This window comes from Pteropus vampyrus, unplaced genomic scaffold (genome assembly GCF_000151845.1).
Source record: "Pteropus vampyrus isolate Shadow unplaced genomic scaffold, Pvam_2.0 Scaffold123, whole genome shotgun sequence".
NCBI classification, from domain to species: Eukaryota; Metazoa; Chordata; class Mammalia; order Chiroptera; family Pteropodidae; genus Pteropus; species Pteropus vampyrus.
The window spans coordinates 5,192,218-5,214,163 of NW_011888904.1; the positions used below are offsets into that span (position 1 = coordinate 5,192,218).

Genomic DNA, 21,946 nt, shown 5'->3' on the forward strand with positions numbered 1-21,946 from the left:
CACTACTACTAAATCCCTCTCTTCCTGAATTCTATCCCTAGTTCAGGTGGAGGTCACTTTGCCTGGAGAGGAGATTGATTTCTCTTAGGAGAAGGTGCAAAGAAACAGCATCAGCTGCTACAATCTCATTCATCGTGAAAGCAAAGACTTAAGTACAGAATTTGCCGATGTGTTTAGGGGAGACAGAGACCAACCGTGGTTGGAAAATTGGAATCAGAGTAGTCTTGATACACTACTTAACATGCAGGAAAGTACAATTTTCTGGAAACGGGACTTGGGCACGCCCATAGGTTTGTTTCATGTCAGTGTTTTCTGACAAGTGAACATGGTTGTCTCGAGAGCCAACATAAACTGTCAGAGAAGGGAAGCTGGGGACTGGGAGACATGAAATTTGCTGGTTCATACTATCAGCTCTGTATATCAGCTGTTGTCTAGAATGAAAGCAGCTATAGACAAAGCAATCTTTCTTTGGTCCTGAAGTTCAATCGATTGGTTGATCTAGTTGGAAGCAAAAATTTGCTGTTAGTGGGGAGAAAGGCAAATCTGAGGTCCCAAACATGGTATTGTTTAGGACTCTTAAAGGTTATTAGGATATAGAATGAGATATTTTTTTCCTACTTATTTTCCAACTAGTGGAAAAACATTTATTTAAGAACCATGAGAGTTGGATTCTAATTCCAGTGTTATCATCTAATTGTGTGACTATGGAAAAGTGAAGTAATGACCCTGGGCTTTCTTGTGTATAAAGCGAGTAGATTCAATTAGATCAACATTTCTTCCAGTTGTAAAATGCAATCATTCTAGGTTTTGCATTTTTGAATCAGATTCATTATAGGGCTTGGTCATTAGAAAATACAGATTAATTTAAAATCGGGCTCCCCATTTATTACACTATGCCACCTCCCCCCAGATATGTGAAGCATCATCATTTGGGTAACAATATTTTTGTTGTTGTCTTTTTTCCTCTCTAACAGTTGGGTAAATAAATGTTTGTGGAGTAGGTGAAAAATAAATTCCTAACTTCAGCAATTTAATAGCTAAATGCTTATGCGTTGAAAATGAAAACAAGGGAAGATGAATAGTATTTTGCCTCTGACTTTGGCATCTGTGACTTGCTAGGTTGGCAAAATGAGCACATCTTGAGTAAAAGTGAATTAAGAATGACTGATTAATACCTTCTATGGCAAACGGCTTCCCCACGGTAAGAAGTTTGCAGTCAGCATCTATTGACACTTCATAATCCAGAAGGGCTTTGTCCATGATGAAGGCGTCTAGTTTCTCTGGATCATTCCTATATTTAAGACCAAGAGAAGAAAAGCAAAAAATGATTCATTAATGGACAGGGAGCACTAAGCCTGACAGCTGTCTTTTGTTTAGGGGACAGAAACCTGGACATAAAGGGCAGCACAAGCTAGCTAGCTGCTGACTCAGCCTTGTTGACATCTCACTGACCTGTAGAGAACAGAGCATGGAAAACAGCTACTCTTATGAGAGAGCATGACCTCTTTCTAATGGGTTTGTCTACCAATTCCTTCATTACTGCTAAATCTAACAACAAAGCCAGAGTGGCTCTGAATTGCATGGGAAGGTTCATTTCTCTAACATTAACCGAGTGACTTCTTTGTGCTAGGCATCGTATTTATTGTTTGCCATGCATTTTATCACTCATAATAACTGTGAGGTGGGTAGTATTTACACCGTTTTAACAGATGAGAAAATTGAAGCTCAGAGAGTTGAAGTAACTTGATCCAGGTTATACAGCTAATAAGTGTTGGAGCCAGATGGGCTCATTAATCAGTATATGGCAATTCTTATTTCTTTCTGTCATGATCACTAGATATAAGGGAATGAAAATAAGAGATCTAGCACTCCTGGGGCAAAGAGAGTTAAGGTCTCTTTAAAGTCCATAGGCTAACATTCAATAAATGGAATAGGAAGCATATGTAATAGATTTTAGTGATTTGATTTATTAATTTATCTCTAGACATTTATGTTTCACTTTCATCCCAGGAAGCAGTTCAGGCAAGAATCACTTAAGGAGGTGTCTCTGGATGGTATCAGTGAATTGGCTGTGGGCTGGGCTCAAGATGTCAATAGATGCCTTGTGTATCCCTTCTCTGTGCCAATGACCATTGCTTCCTCCTTCTACTTTTCCAGGAAGTAAAATAGCCGATTCAAAATATATTCTCTTCTCCATGGTGTATTGGATTTAAGTTATGACAAGACCTATGTTTAACTTTAACCAAAATGAAGAACATCTCCTAGCACCACGGCTGTGGGAAGCTTCAGAAAGTACGGGGATATGAATTGTTTCTTGGGAGCTGATGATGAGGAATCTTAACAGATTCTTGGCAATAAAATCAAAATCAAACTGCAAGATGTTCACAGTAGCAGAATGTACCTTGGGAGCTACATAGCAACAAGTTACCGTTTACCAATACTCTGCAAATGTTTGTGGTTACAGTAAATTGGGGTTCAGTTTTTCTAACAACTGAACGAGTAATTCCTGAGGTCTAGTCTCAGTGGTATCCTTAAATAACTACTCTTGATTTTGGACTACCAAGTGCAGCTAGCTATGACAGGTCTGCACTGCATAGGAAGGCAAGAAGCAGTCGGCTCACAGACTTTCATGGGGCCCTGAGTCACTGGTGAGGAAATGGCTGGGTGTGATCCAGGTTTAAGTAGCTTCTGGACTGACTGAGTCATCCTTATAGTTGGCAGAGCCTCCAGTTGTTTCTCTCATTACAGACTCATGCTGTCTTTTTGAGCACTCATTTCATAATACATAAAACACAAAACACAGTCATATATAAACATACTAAAATAAATCAACACTTTAATCAAGATTAATTGATTGGAAAACCATCACCTCAGAAAGCAAGGCCCTAAGTGAGTAGGACCAAGCCCAGGGGAATTTCGATAGGAGAGGGGAGAATCTTGTCTCATACAGATGACTGCAGGGGTTGTGTTCTGCAGGTCTGGGCTCTGGGATGTCAGGGAGCTAACATGAGGACTGGGGTTGCTTGTGGTGGTGGCTAAGAGCTTAGGCAGTGACTAGGTCAAAAGTGGAGAGAGCCCAGAGATAGGAAGTGAGAATGCATTAATGATAAGGTCTGCCTGTATTCCAATTTCACCTGGATCACCCAGGGAGCTTGTTAAAATGCAGATTCTGGGATGGGGCCTGAGATGGTGCATTTCTCACAAGCCCCCAGGTACTAACTGGAATGAATGCTGCTGGAACATGGACTATTCTACCTGACTCTGCCATTGAAAATCAAGGACATCAAGGACCTACTTTTCTGTTATGGTTCTTAGACTAGCCAAAAGTAGGGGTTGGATTCTAGAGACCTGATTCTAATCCTGACTCTGCCACTTGCTAGCTGCATTACCATGGACATGCTGCTTCTTTTGGGCCTTAGCTTCTTCATCTGTGCCTGCTTTTCTATTTCTTCTTTCCAGGTTAGAGTAGAACCAGCTCTGAGCACTGGGGCCTTCTCAGGTGAAACCTCTAGAATAAATTAATACCCTGAGTGAAGTGGAACTGGGGACTGTAGCAGTGGCCCATCTCATCCTTTGCCAGAAGAGCCTAGTTTATGAGCTATTACTGTCTGGAGCCATCTTATTCTCTCTCTCAGCCATGAATTTGCCTGAAGAAGAGATGGGAAGCAAAAAAGAGGAGCTTGGAGGCAAGGGAGCCTAAACTGTATTTGAGAGAGACACTAATGTTTTAATGTTCTTGCAAAATTAAAAGTGCCATTTCTTAGTACTTAAGCACCATAGATAACTTTAAGAGCACAAGGCTTTCTCTCTGGCCTCTAGTTAAAATTCTACAAAGTTGTTTAGGGGCCTATTATGAAAGCTCTTGAGAAACACAGAGCCCTTATGTCTCGTGAAATTATTTATTTTCTCTTCTTTCTTAAAGAAGAATTTGAGGTGGCATGTCCTGCTATCCATTGGGAAGATTATCTGGTCGACCATCGAGACACCAGTTTCCTGATGCTGCTCAATTCTATGGATTAAAGGTTTGAATACATGTCATTGTCCTGAGACCATTAGGTAGGAGGGAGAGGGCTACTCACTCTCGTGCTGTGGTGCTTATTAGGAGATATTCCTTTTTTCTCCCAGGCCAATAGGTGAGATGATCCATAACTGCACCATCTTCCTTTGCATTCAGCCTCAATGAATTACAGGGTCTTATAATCTGCCATGGCAATGTGATTGTTCTTGACTGTTTCTCATAAATTCTGATGAGAAGGATGCAGGCATAGGATCATTGCCTTTTATCTTATTTCCTTTCTACAGGAAATCTCTAAGATAAATCCCACTTCCTTGTGGCAAGAGGAGACAGTCCATGGGATTAGAGATTCACTGTGAAGGAAGGGGTTGCTTTGGGACACTTTATCCTCTGGCCACATTCCCTAAGTGGTTGATTGTTTCTGCACCATTGTTTTCTCAAGCATTGTCAAGCCAACATTTACTTCCCTTACCTTCTGCTACACTAATGATTCCACCGACACTTTGAGCCAAGCTACTGCTAAGTTGGGACTAAGCAGGTAACTAGTAATCTAGATCACATAATTAAATGCACACTGTTCCATACTGCCTCCTGGATCTCACACAGTGTGAGGTATTACTGAACACGGTGGGTATATTTAGCTGTCGTTTTTTAAAAACAACAACAAACACTACATCAGTAGATAAATGACTTATTTCAGTGAGAACTTATTGGACCCAAGAGGTTGACACTCACTTCAGATACTGCACTCCATCGGGTGTGGCTGGTACATTGTACCTTCTCATATATTCATGCATCTCTGGGAAGCTTTGCCTCACATAATCTTCAGCACTGCTTTCCCGGACAGTTCCAAAGCGGAAGCCTTGGGAGGGATGATGTAGCTATGAGGCAGAAAAAGAAATGTTGTCTTTAATGTAAATTAGTCTTAGAAGTGTTTTCAAAATTTTCCTCATTCTACCATGCTTTAGTAGCTGGTAACATAGAATTTTATGCCACATGCATAAATGTGCACACAGAAATGTATAGGCGTAGGTAGGTGCTCTTTCATATCCCAGCTTTCACATTGATAATCGTTCCATCTTCAGAAGCAAACAGATAAAAACCACAAACAAACAAACAAACAAACAAGCAAACAAAAAACAATTTTCTGCATATATAGAGAACCTATCAGAATCCTTTAGAAACTGTATAAATTGGCATGTAGAATAAGCCTCGTTATTATAAATTGCATGTCAGACCAAGTATATACAGTTAAGGTAATACATTAAAGATTGTATTAGAACTACACAAGGGCCAACCTAAAGCCTTTGATTGGTTAGAACTACACAAGGGCCAACCTAAAGCCTTGCATCCTGAGATTCAAATACATGGGACCGAAAGCAGTGACTACATCTCTTTTATGTCTCTCTGCCTTTACGCTATGCAGAAGTCCTTGAATAATGTCATTTCAACACCATTTAGTTATAACATTGATGAGATGCCCTAGGAATTTGACTCTTATCTATATCAAGTTAGCCTATGTAAAATTCATTTTGTTATACATTGTTGTGTCACAGTTCCAAGAACCTATAGATGACGTTATATGAGGACTTATTGTATCATATTTTAAGTCTGTTGAATTTATTTTTGATGTTTTAGAAAGCGAATCTGTTTCATTTAAGTAACTGTGGTATCCGATGCTGAGTCATGCTGTATATTTGCTCAAATGAAATAGCATGTAAGACAATTAAAAACAACAGAGAAGAAGGGTAGCAGTAGACCCAGAATGTCATAGCTCTCCCGGTACAAAACCTCACAGTGAGGAGAGGGGGTGCACTGCAAATCCCGCAGAGGCTTTCTGTCACTAAGAACAGTCAAGATAGAGCACATGAAACATTATTATTCATGAAAGTTGTAGAGAAGAGTTAATGTGGAATCTAGGCTTAGACTAGTTCAAATATAGGATTAAATTGGGATTGGGCCATATTCTGAAAATAGTCAAATATTCTGTAGACAGCAGTATTTTTAAGATTATATTTCTCTACAATTATTACAGTAAAGTTTTTGCATTTTTTTTTTGTTCTATCTCATGTTAACATATTTGCCATCACTGGTTCTGACCTGAAGCTTGGGGACAGGAATCCATGGATGGGCTTCATGGAGTTAATAAAGCTCCTGAAATTGTAGGCAACATTTTATGTAAATAGGTGTTAGTAATATTCTTTTATGAGGGAGAGAGCACAGAAGTTTTTGTTTTTTTAGTAATTAGGCTTTCAAGTTGTTTACAACCCCAAAAGGTTAAGAACTCACAGAATATGGTAGCAACTTATATTTGAAGATGAATTAGTTTTGACACACACTAAAGGTCTCACAATATGGCAATAGTTTACACCCTTATAAAATGTTATGCAATGTATAGATATGTTTGTGAAACATATTTAACACATTTAAATATGTGAAATATATTTAATAAAACAAGGCAAATGCTCATATGACAAATGGAGAAAAACACTTTTATATGATATAATCAAAATTAAATATGTATGATTATTATAAATGCTGTGATCTCTCACATATATGTAGCATATATGTAGACAGCCACACACCTTGGAAGAAAATATATCAAGATATCTGCAATGTTTGTCCCATCAGTGTTGAAATTATAGGTGAATTTTTTTATTTGCATATTGCCTACAGAAACATGCCTCACGTTTTAAGTAGAAAAAAAGTTTATTTTACAATCAGCAAAATAAATTACTCATTAATTTATTTACAGTTTATTGAGGACCTACTGAATATAGCTCTCAGAGTTACTGGGGCCACAAAGGTAAATAATTGCAATCACTGCCCCATAGCTACACACCACCTGGTTGTTCTTGATATTTCTTTGGATACTCCAGTGTTCAGTATGTGATATGACATACCTTGTGTTTAAGGTAATCATTCCATACACTGCACACATTCTAATATTTTATGCCAGCATAACCTTAATCAGGCCTCAACAATAACAACAACAGCTAACATTTATTAAATACTTACTATGTGCCACAAACATGGTGCTTAGTGCTTTACATGCATTATCTGTTTAATTCTCATAACACCTTCATGAAGAGGGCACTATAATCACTTCCCTTTTTAAACATTAGTAAACCAAAGATCAGAGAACTGGCATAAAATCACACAGCTGTAAGTAGTAGAGATTGGATCAGGACCCAAGTCTGTCTGATTTCAAAGCCACTGCTATCACTGAACACATCATGCTGCCTTCTAGCTCATGGCAGCAAATGGAGAGAGGTTTATCAGAAGGAACTCACTAGACTCTTAAAGCATTCTCCTTAAGCCTTGCAATTCTCACAACAGCAACTGGCAGCACTATGGCTTGAGCACGGCAAATTAATCAGCATTCTGTCTGCCCAACACATTCATTTATTAAGGCCTAGATCAAGACTTTCTATATGAAATCTTTGGACTTGTCTAGCTCCACCCTCCTATCCATATAAACAGTAACAAAAATAATTTGCTACTTATGTATATGTCCTGATACAGAATCTTGTACACACATAATATGTAGTCTAGGGATTTATTTAACAATCTTTCATACTTCTCATGTATTATCTCCTTTGATCCTTCTAAGAAACTTTTGAAGTATTTCTATTATCTTCCTTTTCTAGAAGAAGAAACTAAAGATTAGAGTGTTTGTCATTTGTCCAAGGTCACAGGACTAGTAAGCTTTAGACCTGGGATTCAAACTCAGATAGTCTGACTGAAAATAGGGAATTTTTGACCACTGTGAACACTGCTTCTGATACTATGTCATACTGACTTTTGGTCTGGTCATCACAAGATTTGCTATTTATGAGCCAGGCAGTGAACTAGGCATTTGGAACATTTTCAGTTCTCACAATAATCCTGCAAGATAGATGTTATTTTCTCTTTTACAGATTAAGATGCTGAGGGTTGAGTAAAGTAACAATCAAATGCTCACAGCTAGTGATTAGCAAGATTCAGCCCACTGTCCTTTGCCCTGACATGCGGACCGAGTTTCCTTTGTGTATGTGTCACAGTTACCTATTATGACTCTTGCCGCCTGACAGATGCTCTATAACATGTTCATCAGATTAGTGAATTATACTGCTATTCTTCCATCCTCCCTTCATCTGTTTAACTTCTATTTACCTCTTTACTCTCAGCTTAGTCATCCCTTCCCTAACTTGCTGTTTATGCCAGATCCTCCCCTCATAAAGCCCTCAGAGCACAGATACCTTTCTTTTGTAGAACTTAGCACAGCTGCATTTTTAAATTTTAATTGTGTGATCATTTAATGTCTAGACTTTAAGCTTATTCGGTGGACTGGAAGCTCAATGTAAGCTATTTAAACATTGCATTCCAATTACTTTCATCGTGTAGTTGTTCAATAAAGTACTTGACAAATAATTGACATAACTATTCTTTGAACCCAGAGGGAGATGAGAGCTTTGACATTCTACTTAGCACAGATGGAGCTAAAAATTTAGCTTATAACTCAAGCTTTCAAAATGGACTCTCCTTTTAAGGTAAAAGGGTTTCAGATCAGTAATTAAAACACTTTTGTGTCGTATATGAGAATAATTTCTTTCAGAAGTCCATTTCCTCACATTATGTTGTGGCAATACTTTTATGGCCTATGAACTATTTCTAGGCACTCCGGGCCTCTTTTCCCTGCTGAGTGTATCATACATCACTCCCTCCCCAGATACTGGAAGGAGTCGGGAACCAGCAGACCCAGGCTCAGAATCCCAGTGGGGGGACTGGCCCTTTGTGCTTTCCATGGCTGCCTGCTGCCTTTTGCTCATGGGTTCCCACATCTGTCCCACATGACTCTAATGCCTGTGAAGGAAACAGTTTTGAGAATGAAAAGTTCTTCAAGTACTAACATAAGTAACCAGACTCCATGGGAGGAAGCACTTTGTTAAGCCTGACTTGATCCCCACTCTAACTTGGAGATATTTTACAACACTGCCACCTCTCTAATCCAAGCCACCATCATGTCTGCTTTCTGTACATGCCCTCTCTTCCCCTCCAATCCAATCAAAATAATCTTAAAGCCCAAATCTGATTATGTCACTCACTTTCTTAACAACTGGCTCCACAATGCTCTTGGGATAAAGTTGAAACTCTTCATGTGGCCTCTAAAGTTTCAGCATGACTTTGCTCCTGCCTCCTTCTCTTCAGCCTCATCTCCCCACTCTCCCTGTGGCCCTCTAATCTTTGGCTAGTTCTCTCAGTTCTTCCAATGTATATTTTTTGCCTGATCAGAGCTGTTCCCCTATAGTCTTCATTCTGCTTGGAATGCTTTCTCTTCAACCTTACTTTTCCTTTGCGTAGCTAATTCTTAAATGTCACTTCTTCAGAGAAGCCTTCAGTGACTCCACTGTATCCTGCAATTTCACATAATATTGATCATACTTGGAATTATTGGTTGAATGTCTGCTTTACCTGCTAGCTCATAAGTTTCCATGAGAACAGGGCCCATGCCTACCTCATTTGTGTGGTCATAAGTCCCTAACAAATGTAAGTTGCTATTATTGTCATCATTGTCATCGTCATCATCATCATCATGCAACAAATACAGTGCTTGGTGCATAGTAGAGTCTTGATAAACACTGGTTTAATAAATAAGTCATCATTATTAACACAAAGTTCTCTTAGGTTAGACATCTTACTAATTTGATATTTTTGTCATACTTCATGTTGTCTTTCTGGTCAAAAATTAAATTTTTTCCTTTAATTCTTATCATACTTAATTCAGAATAGTATTTCTGCATGTGAGAGTCTAATGGAAAAAAGACAATGAGCTCTTCAGCAGTCACAGAATAATAGAATCAGAAAAAGAGATCTAAGAAACAGTTGATGCAACCCGATGGATTGGCATAGTCTCTCCTGTGTGTCCACATGGTGTGTAATTCAAACAGCCAGGGATGTCAGAAAGCCTGACTCAAGGAGGGAGGATAAAAGTACACAAAGAGCTAAAGCATTTAAGCTGGATTATAGCCATCACCAGGAAGTCCCAGAGAGAAAAGAATTTCTTTAAAATCTCAGCTAAATATTTCACTAGCTCTTCCAATTCTGTTTATATTTGTGTCAACCTCTTCAGGCCTTGGAGGAAATATGTAAGGTTAAGCTATCTCCTTGTATGTGAATTGTCTGGTATTAGTAGAATACTGAACTCCACCCAGAGCACCTACACAGAGAATCAGACATTTCGCTGGAAGCAGAGAAAAGGCTCAAAACAAAATGAAAGCAAATTCAAGAAATAACCAAACTGCTATGTCCAAGGTAAATGTGATGTTTTAGATTAAAAAGCAATCTCAATGTTGAATATGTTCATTTAAAGTATACATTTGTTTTTATCTGAGATTGGTACTTAAATAATAAATGGAATGTAGTCACTGGACCTGGTATAACGTCATTTGAAAAAGGATGGGAAGGGCCATTCTTAACTTGCCCAACGGAATGGGGTATATTGAGACCATAGCTTCTCCCCACCCATTACGTATCCACTTAAAACCTATGCACTCTATAATATGAGGTGGCCTCAGGGTTCGGAGGGGCTTTAAAAGGCATCTGCTCAAATCGTCCACTGATGCCTCAGACCGTTAGAGCAAAGCTAAATATACCACCTGGAGTTTCTTCAAAATGTAACTTCTGACTGATTATTAGGTCTAGGTAGGAGCCTAAAAGTCTGCACTTCTAACAAGCTCCCAATTGATGCTGATACCTTGGTTCATGGACCAGACTTGAGTAGCAAGGCTTTATCTATAATATCACTATTACGTGCCAATCAAGTCTCTGCTCGAATGTCTCCGGTGATAAGGAAATCACTCCTCTTGAGGCATAGCTTCTGTATATGGAGAATGACTTTTTGTTCCATCCCAACCAATCTATCTATGTGAATATATAATAATAACAGTAATAATAATAAAATAACAGCTAATATTTTCAAATATTTACTATATGCAAACACATTTAAGTCTAACAAGTTTGCTATTTTTATTATTTATTTTTATTATTTATTATTACATGTAAAGAACTGAAATTCAGGGATGTTCAGCACATTGCTTAAGACCAGCAGGAACTGATAAATTAAGATCTGAATCTGACTCTGACTTGAAGCTCTTACTGTTATCTAGCGCTCCTTTGGGCCTTTATAGGTGTGTGTTGTCCAAGTTTTCATGATAACTTTAAATAATATATTCCTGTCTGCACTACAATTTCAAAATCATTTTGTTCATTATAGGTGTGGCTATATAATTTATACTGCAAACTAGGACACTTCTTTGAAAGGAGACACTATTGAAAATTAACAAGAACCACAGGCCCACTAGGACAGTCCTTAGCAAACAGAAATGTGTGTTCACCGAGTTATTACTCATGCTCTGAACATAAGAATACAGAAAAATGAGGCTGTAAGTAATGTTTCTGGGCCTTAGCCAGTTTCTTATGTGAATTACTGAGTCATTTACGCTGCATTTCTTTTCTCCATGTTATTCCTATTTTCTTCTCCAGAAGCTACATTCTCCATTTAAATTTAAGCATTTTACTGACGCTTCTTTTTCAATCTGAAGCCCTTTATGTTAGGTCAGCTAATCTCTAGTCAACAACATTCTTTCACATTGTGTTTGATTTATATGAGCTTTAGCCCGGGTCATTCTGACAACCTGAGTCACTGTATTAAATCCTTTGCATAGGTTAAGGCTCAGCAAATTATGTATGTGCCATGGGCCACGTCCAGCCTGCCACCTGTTTTTGTAAATCAAGTTTTACTGGAACACAGTCATGCCCATTCATTTACATATTGTCTATGGCTGCTTTTATAATACAACAGGAGAGTTGAGTAGGTGTATCTAGTTTCATGAAGCCTAAAATATTTACTATCTGGCCCAAATAGAAAATGTTTGCTGGCCTTGAGTATAGGCAATATTGTCAAACTATCTCCTTGACTCCCAAATTTCAAATTTTCCTCTCTATTGTAAAACACCATCAGTCACTTAAGAGATGCCTATGCAGGTAAATGAGCAAAGAGGTAGGTTTGATAAATCTCAGCAGGCTTCCGGCCACTGCCCGGACTTAGGCTCTAGTATGACACATCACTAGCTGCATGGAATATGCAGTCCCCCAACAGAAGGTCCTGACTATTATCACTCTTTGTTTCTATCTAGGAAGGGTAATAGAACAACTCAGTTATAAAATTTGAAAATGAAGCATTAGACAAGTTAAAATTTAATTTTAAATCTCAGGGGCACGTTAATTTTAAACCACAAGCCTGAGGTTATGAGAGTTGGCCAGTGATAGACATACTCATTCTGGCTGAGTTATTTCTTTATCTCCTTCTTTTCCTTGCCACTTTCTTCCATTCCTCATCATTTTGACGCAGACTTTGTGTATCTGTCATCTCATCAAAGCTGGAGTTATTTATTATTTTCTATAGTATTTCTTCTATAATACTTCCATAATAGTATTTCTTCCATAATATTTTCTCTATTATTCTAATAATAGTAGTAGCTATTATTTTAATAATAGTAGTAGCTATTCATTCCAGGCACTGTGACGAGATCTTAAATTCCTCACTTCATTTAATTTTCACAGCATCCTTTTGAGGTATACAGAATCATTACCCTCATTTTAAAGATGAGGGAACTGACGGTTGAAGCGGTTCAGCATCTTCTTGCCCAAGGCCACACAGTCAGAAAGGGGTAGATCAAGGAACTGAATCCAGAAACCTGAGAACTTGTACTATTAATTTCTGCCTTAGGGAAAGATTCTTTTTCTTTAAGAAGTTACACATAAGATAGGCATTCCTCAAGCCTAAGGGTCAATTTAATCCAAACAACTAGTGCCAGCTTAAAGAAATAAGACAAAGAATCCATCCATATCCTTTGGGTTTTTAAACAAGGTATTTATCAGTTATAGCAACAGCAGCGAAAACAGCAACATATGAACTGTGCTGTTTACAAAACTCATTCATGCATTTTATTCCATTCACCAAGCACTAGCAGTCTGATAGTTTCTGTGTTCTATTTATTAAAGGTAAAAAAGCAAGCTAGATGGATCGGCCAAGCTCCCTAAAACAAGCACATTCATCTTGTAACCCATGGGGGTCAAATACTCGTGTTCAAAATCCAGCAGTCTTGGGGGAGGGGTGGCTGTAGGAGGACTGATCCCTGCTCCCTCCTCCCTTGCCAGCCTCACTACATCTTCACACATACCTCTATTGGCACACTGGTCATCTTAATGTTTCTTTTTTCCCACTCTACTTGGCTTACAGGTGGGGGCTGGGGACTGAATCTGAAGAGAGATGTCAAAGCTGGGGAGGCTGTAAAATTAGGGAGTCCAGTTTAGAGGAAAGATGAATAGCTAGAGGAGATGCTAGAGAACATTTCATCCATTCGTTTATTTTTATTGATGCTAATAGAGGTAGCTTCTATTCATTAAGCACTCCTCATTCGTCTGGCATTATGCTAAAACTTTAACATGAATTATATAATTTAAGCTTCCCTATGAAATATTTATTATCATCTCTAATTTTCACATAAGAAACTAAGGCTTGCGTTTAAATAACTCACCCAAGATCACTCAGCTAATAAGCATGTAGGAACTTTCTGAACTTAGAGTGCAGGTTTAGGCCCATGATCAGAAAGGTTAAGAAGGGACTTGTTCCAGGTCACACGAATAATGGGAAGGTGAGCTTAAAAAACTCTCACTCAGGCTCAAATATAATCCCGTTGAACGTATAAGCCCCTCCCCAAATGAATATGGCTGATAGAAACCACGGTTCTTTATTTCTTCTTTTTAGTATGCTATGTTTAACAACACTTCCCCATTTACTTCCCCATTTATGAAACCATAAGTTTCCAGTTTTTATTTCCTTCTTTAAAAAATAATTTCCTGAATTAAATTTGCTTAGCAACATCCCGTCCATGAAATGGCCCTGCAGTACTCATTTACTCGGCCTCTGAAAGTCCTTGGTATATTTCTGTCTCATGCATAGTAATACAAGGGTAGGGCTTGTTATCATGGTCTTATAGTGTCTAGCCTTTAGACACTATAGAATAGAACAAACCAAAGAATTACAGAATAGTACAGAATAGTATAGAATAAAATAGAATTTTATAGGGGGATTACTGCTATTCTTTTACAAATGTTCTATGTCTTTGTTTCCTCCCCTCCTCCTTATTTTTCCCAAGTAAGTCATATATATATATGTGTGTGTATATATAATTTTTTTTCTTCTTCTCTGACCCTAGTCTCAGTGTCTTTTTCCATTCATCTGAAGCAGCCTATCCTTTTCAGTTCACTGAGACTCTTCCAACTGATTTATTCAAAAATCCCCTTCAAATCCCATTTTATATTGAATGATCTCATGGTGCTAAGTCCATTTCTCTTATATGTCAGACTAAGTATTTCACTCCCGATACTACCAATGCTATTGATGTTTCCAAATAAAGAAGCATAGAACAAGAGTAATTGCAATGGTAAGCGTGGTGGTGATGATGGTGATGATGTAGCTCACCATGTGCCAGGCTTTGTTTAAATGCTTCAGACATATTGACTTTTTAAATCCTTACAACAATTTTATGAGGCTGATTCTATCATTATACTCATTTTTTTTTTTAGATGAGCACCCTGAGGTATAAAGCAACTAAATTATGTCATTTATGGAGCCAATAAATGACAGAATTGGACAGACTGTGTAGCTCTATTATTTATGCTCTTGACTACTAGAGAAGACAGTACAAAAGTGTTTTGTTTTTACCAGTTATTCCCTTAACTGCTGTGAGACTAATTCAGTTCCCTTATCAGTAAAATGGCTAATTGAAAGAGTTTGGCCATTGTATGTGTAGCCCAACAGCCAATTGTGGGAGCTTAATTAACCCTTAATAATCTGCTAATACTAGTAGCTATCATTTATTGTGCTGATGATAGGGATAGCCCTCCACATTCATCGTTTCATTTCAGAGTTCCTATACTCTGAAACTACCTATGAGGTAGTTTCTGTTAATAACTTCTTCATAGATAAGGGAAATGAAGTTCGAAGATATGAAATAACTTTCCTCAGGTTCTTCAGCCCACACTGTTGGAGTCAGTTGTTATACACCTATCAGCTGACTCTAGAACACGACTACATGTATATATATATATATGTATATATATATATATATATATATATATATATATATATAGTCTTACTGGGATTTTCAACAGTGATTATGATCATAACATAATTACATTAGAACCATGATCCCTCTAAAGATGTGATTCACTATAAGCAGCAGAACTGCGGCCTGAACTTGGTCAGCTGAGGAGCAATGCCTTTTACGGAAAAAGAGAGGATTCCTTTAAGCCCATGGCATCAGAATAACCCTGGATTTCTGGTTATATAATTGACTTGCCATCCAGTCAAACTTCAAGGTGAAAAATGATCTGTGGACTGTGGAACTCAAACTTCTCATTCGAATCCTTGCCCATCACCAGCAGTACTGTCCCCTGCAGACTGAGCAGGCAGTCAGGTCCTTGTCTAAACTAGAGTCAGCAATTCTGGGCTGATTAAATGCAAATGAATGAAAACAGTTATAAATTTACCTCAAGTCTAGTGATGTAAGCTTTTTGGCACAACTACCGAAATCCCTGTGGCAGAGGAACTTGTTTTAATGCCAGTTTTATTTAATTATGTAACTCAGAAGAATTAAATATCAAAGCAAGTCCAATGTGGCCTTCATTCATGGTGGGTTGGGTGCAAAATACAGTAGGAGGTTTAGTCTAAAGATCAATAATCCCACAGCATAGACCCCAGGAAGCCAGCCTCTTAGTGAAGCTGCTGAAGGAAAACATCAGACAAACAGAAAGACAGACAACCTACTGAATAATAGTAAGAAGAGAAATCCTTTCTTCTTGCTTTGCTTTCCTCTTAGGCTACCCCTTGGGCTGTGTGTTTTATTAGCCATGGATGAATGGTCAGTCTGCCTTTGCCTTGGCATGCTCAGGAAATCAGTGATAGAGCCATTATTCAAGGGAGAGGGGACCAAAGATTCAAGCATCTGTTTTGAATCAATGTGTCCGGAAGGAGAAGATGCCGCCCCTTACTCCTCCCTCAGTTTTTCCACTTGAGACCATCTCCCAGTTTATGACTGAGCTCGTGTTTGCTTATCTTTCTTTTCTGTTCAGCAAGTGTTAAATGATTCACAAGAGCAGCACAACTAAAGTAGCATTTTGCTTTGTGAGCCAAGCATCTAAGGGCAGCAGTCAGCTGAGTTAAAAAGGCATTTTCTTTCTACTTCTTTTGCAAATTTGAGAAAATTTTCATGCAGCAATAAAAAAAACATGCAACGATTCATAAAGACTGTAGTTGAGAAAAATGAGGATCAGCAAGATAAAGCAATTTGGCCAAGATTAGACAGCTAAGTGGAGCTATGCCATACACACATTTAACATATTGAACTTGTGTGCTGCCTCTGGAACTTAACCTGAATGTAAGTTCTGATTCCACTATCTTGAGTAATCTTCATGGCAAACAAACTAGGAGCATGAAATGAGGAGTTTATAATTCATATGCAGAAACTGGCTTGGTACAATCTGGAAGAGCAGATCTATGAACTGTCTCTAGTGACTAGAGAGTAGCAGTAAATGCTAACTTAGTGTTTGATGAATGAATACACCTACAGTGTAGAGAAACAAAAAATGAAAATTGACCCAGAGCCTAAAAACTCATAATGTTAATTAATTTACACCAAGTTTAAAAGTTTGCATTTTTAAAAAGTTAAGCGTATCTCATTGGTATAAAAAAATTGTAAGTAGAAGCTATTTTTTTAAAATCATTTGTTACATCAGTGTATATTAAAAGTAATGAAATATTTTTACTAAAAATTGATTTAAAATTTGTTTACTTATTAAACCCTAAATTAACTCCTTCTTTCTCTTTTCTTTGTTCATATTCAGATTGATAATTTTCAGAGAAGCTGGCTCAAAAGGAGCATTTCTCCCTGGAATTATAGAATGTTAGACCTGGTTATACTAGAACTATTTAATTTATAACCCTTAATTTTCCGATAAACTAGAGGTGACCATGGTTAAGTGACTTGTCCATGGCCAAAGACTTGCTTATGGCAAAGTTGGAACCAGAATCTAGTTTTCTAGACTGTTGTAATTACTTAAGTCATGTAAATAAAAATAAAGTAAAATTTAAAAGTCTATGAATACATAGTTATTTAAGGATGAAAACTGAACAGAAGCCACCCTGAAGATTTGGATCAGTGTTTGAATGGTTGAAAAGGAAATTATGGAAAAATTTAACTAGTTTAACTTTATGAAAAATTTTCAAAACATATTTATTTAATGTAAGTAATACATGAATCTATTCTCACTGTAAAATATAAACAAGTTTTATGGCATACCTCTTTTTCTTCCCTGATTCTAGAAGTAGCCATTGATGATATTTCAGTGCTTTTCATGAGTACTATTTAAGCTGACCTCACTATCTCAGGGACCAAATTTGGTATTTAGATGTCCCTTTTTGATTAGAGCCAGGAAAATGTACTAGCCTTGTTTGAGACTATTGTTTTATCTGAGGAATATGAAACAGGAGTTTAAGTTTAAAGGTGTGTCTAGCTGGTATGCAAACCACAAACACAGTGATGCCAGTCTCTTAGATTTCCATAACAACTTTTTGTCTATTTTATCTCAGCTAAAAAACTTCAAAAACACCTTCTATACATTTCCTCCCAATAACCCTGGGATACCAAGATGAAGGAATTGTCGTGTTCTCCGTTTATGGAATAGGATACCAAACCCTAGAGAGATGAAGCAGGTGCAGCCGATTGATTATATTAATGAGTCCAATTCTTCTTCCCTCCTTGATTCACACCCATTGCCAAGTCATGGAGAGTGCCCTCCCTCTCCGTCTCTGGTTCTAGCCAGGCGACTTACTCTTGTTACTGGAATGTTAGTAGACACGATATAAGCATAGTCTTAGAAAAATGCTTGCACATTTCTGCTTGTGCTATTGCCCTCTGCTATCACCATGAGAAGGGACATGACTGGGTTAGCCTGCTGGAAGATGAGTTGTGTGGAGCAGAACCACATCACCCCAGAAAGTATTGATGCCACCCCATGTCAGCCAATAGCTAGCCAAGCCCCAAATATATAAGTGAGCTCAGACTAGGTCAGCTGAACTTGGCAAGTTTCTGAGCTACATAAATGCTTTTTGTTGTATACCGTTGATGTTAGTTACGTGGCACTATTATAGTAACATGTAACTGGTACAGTGGTAACAACTATAAATGAAAATCCAGAAATTTAACAAAGATCTGTCTCTAAGTCCAGTGTTCACATCATTTGATTTAATTTTGCCTTTTTTGCACTTGCACATGTTATTACCTTTGCCTGGACTCCCACTTCTGCTGGTCCTTCTTATTCTTTCTTTAAAATCCAGATTAAGTACTATTCTCCTTTTAGAAGCCTTTTCTGATCTTCCCAAGAAAGGCATAACTATCTTCTCCTTTTTATATATTTTTATTATTTCACTAATCGCAGTGTAGTATAGTTAGTTGTTTACTTGAATGTATTTCTGAAGGGAATATGAGTTCCTTTGAACTCCTATAAACAATCACAGTGCCTCATTAATATTTCTGGAATCATATTAACTGGTAAAAGAAGAACATAGAAGGAGAAATGAATGATTTCTTGCTGAAAGATTTCAAGCATATTTCTGATTTGGTCTTGTCTGTCACCTACTTAGGATCTTTGGGTCAACTGATAGATTTAAAGACAAAGAATCCATTAATTCAGTAGTGTGTGTACACACACACACACACACACACACAGACACACACACACCACACCACACACCACACACACACACTCTGCACCAGTTGATAATCCCTGTGAATAACAGAAAAGGTCTCTACTCCTACGGAGAAAAACAATTAAAAGGCAAATCAGATAATTACATACAGATAGGGATAAATTAAAGAAAAGAAGTGAAAAAAATGAGAAAAAGTAAAAAAAAAATGGTATGAAGAGACAGAAAGGTGGGGAGGCCACTTTTGATAGGGCAGTCGAGATACTGGGTACTTGAGGGTTAACATACTCCGTTTCTTAGTTTTACTGCAGTGTTTTAATCTTCACTTGATTATACATTTTTTGAGGACAAAACTGTGATCTTTATGTCTTGTTCTTTATGTCTTCCATAGACTCTAGGCACAGAGCATAACTTGCTGGCTGATTCTTATTCTGCTAATGAAGGGCACAATAAGTTCAGTGTGTGTGTGTGTGTGTGTGTGTGTATGTGTAGTGTCTTTTCAGATTTTAAAATTTATGCTACTTACTTGAAGGGTTATTATAAGTCTGTAAATTATACAAATAAATTTCATATTCCTTGGTAATACTTCTGGGCTCCTTCAGAGATTTCCCATTTAAAAATGGTCACAGGCTTTATTTTAAAGATGTATGTCAAAGCATAAATCTTGAATGTCAAGAACGTTGGCTGTAATTCTTCCTGGAGAAGTCAAGGATGCATTTGGTCTCGGCCTACTGTCAGAGGTATGAGAAAAACAACTCAAGTGGATCCTTAGCCCTTATATTAATTATAATCTGTTCTTCTTCACTCATCTGATCATCTACAACTCTGGAGAATTGAGATTTAACAAATAATTACATAACACTGATACAGGCCAGCCACTGTGCTCAGGTATTTATATACATTATCTCATAATTGCCTAAGGATAGTGGTATATGAGCAGTTATTATTTTCACTTCTATTTCCCAGGTAAGGAATCCAAGGCATTTAAGTACCTTGTCCAGGATCACAAAGCCCAGTTATATAGCAGACAAGATCAAACACAAGTTTTCTGACTTGAAACAGGATTTAAAGATTCATTTTTCCTCCCCCCGCCCCACCCCCCAGCAAATGTTTATCAAGTGCCAGGCTCTGTACTAGGTTCCGGGAATTACAAAGATGATTGAAATGGCCTGAGACAGTTTTCATGAGATGCTTTCCATGAACCTCAGAAGAGAGCAAAAAGAGAAAAATGAAGGAAAGAAGAGTGAGTTTGAGTATTCTGTGTAGCAGTTTGTCCCTCTAGAAGGCCAACTCCTGCACTGAATTCCCTGGAGAGCCAGTAGTTCTCAGATCCTCCTCCCATTGAAGGCACTGTCCCCTAGTGATGGACTTGACCGCCACGGGTCGAGCAAGGATTCCAGGCAGTAAGCCCCGTGCGGTGCTCTGAAATTGGAATTTTCATACTTTTCCCGACCTCCTTGGACCAGAGACACCTTGGACTTGGGCAGGGTAGTGAGCTTTCATATTTTCCTTCAGTGCAAACTGGTCAAGTAAACTTGTCTTTTATGAGGTTTGGTTTTCTATCAGCATTTAGTTTTTATGTATTCAAACTTTCCTCTAATATGCATAATTCCGAAAGGAAGAGGCTGTAGAACAGCCATGAATTATGGCTTTTAGGGGAATGAACACTGCAGTTAATGTTGCAAGACAGCTTCCATTATAATCCCATTTTCACATCCTTCTGACTTTTTTTTGGGCAGGGGAGGAGAAAGAATTTTCCTTTGAGCTAAAATTTTCCATGGTTTGACTCAGCCCGAGGTGATTTTCAAAAATGAAACATTTGCACAAATGTCTCCATTTATTTTTGAGTTATTGTATTTGGAAAATGCCATTCGTTTTTACTCCAAGTAATATTAATGCATAAAAAATTCCAAGTATGAATGGCTATTAAAACTTCAGTCATTACATGCCACTTGTCTCAGAAATGACATCTGAGTAAGATTTTAAAAACATTATAATTCATCCCAAAGGCTAGATTCTTTTTTTATGTGACTATATTATAGTATTTAATGCAAAAATAGTTAAAATATTTCATTATTTTTAGGGTTCGATTGCAATGCTTGGCTAGCACACAGCTTTTCAGAGAGGAAATAAACATTTAGGTTACTTTTATGATTTTTGAATTTATGGTGAACTCTAAAGTAGCAAAATACATTTAAAAATAATTTCTACATTTTTTGAATTATATTAATCAAACTTTTAATTTTTAGCTTGGATCTTTTTTATGTGAGTCTTTTGTACATGGCACATTTTTGAGACTTTTCCTAAAAATGTTGTTTTCTTAGTGAAATCTACTTTCGGGAGCAGAAGTAATCATAAATATAAAACTAAAACCAATTCTTCCTATGTCTAAGGATCTTTATTTAGAATGTGGGGTACGTATGTCAATGTTTTGTTCTATTGGTTTGTGTTTTCAATTTATTTTTTTCTTCCACCTATTATTGGTGTAGTTTGATATTCTGAAACATAATCTTTCTTGTGTCTGTTTTTCATTTTATGTGCATGATTTTAGATGATTTCTTTGTGATTTCAGTGTGATACATTGAAAATTATAATATCACTGAAAATAATAATATAACTTGTTTGAAATGATACTGAAGTATTGTTGAGATGATTTGTGTGATCAGTAACTCCTTCTGGGCTTTTCCATTTGATGGTGACCTTCATATTCTCCTCCAAAATGAATGATATTTTCACTAGGTAAATGTTTCATTTAATGTAATTAAATAACCTCTTAGTATCTGTGAGAGTCTTGTACCTATAGTTTCATTCAACACAATATTTTATGATCTTATCTGATTTTGTCATCCTAATTAGGTATTCTTTTGAGTGTTATCTCTATGAGTCTTTGAATATTAAATTATTCTTTTCTTTTGTCACTGGAGATAAGGCATTTTATAGAAAATGGCTTGGTGTTTTCTCATTTCAAATTCTGATCTGGTCTACATATGTACATATATGTATCTGTATACATATAAAATATACATATAATATATACACATAATACATATATTCAGGAGAAAATGTGTAAATGTGTTTCTTTTCTATCACCTTTCTTTGAAGATGTCATGTGAAATTGT

The 21,946-nt window shown here is 37.3% G+C and overlaps 1 protein-coding gene across 1 annotated transcript in view; it reads right to left on the bottom strand.

Moving 5' to 3' along the window:
• GRIN3A (glutamate ionotropic receptor NMDA type subunit 3A) overlaps positions 1-21,946 on the bottom strand; it is a gene marked incomplete at its 5' end in the record, with an annotated part of 152,984 nt that overhangs the window by 51,309 nt on the left and 79,729 nt on the right. Inside the window, 2 exons of the mRNA XM_023534238.1 lie at positions 1,176-1,291; positions 4,751-4,896. Of these exons, the coding sequence (XP_023390006.1) occupies positions 1,176-1,291; positions 4,751-4,896 (262 nt within the window). The remainder of the gene's footprint in view (positions 1-1,175; positions 1,292-4,750; positions 4,897-21,946) is intronic.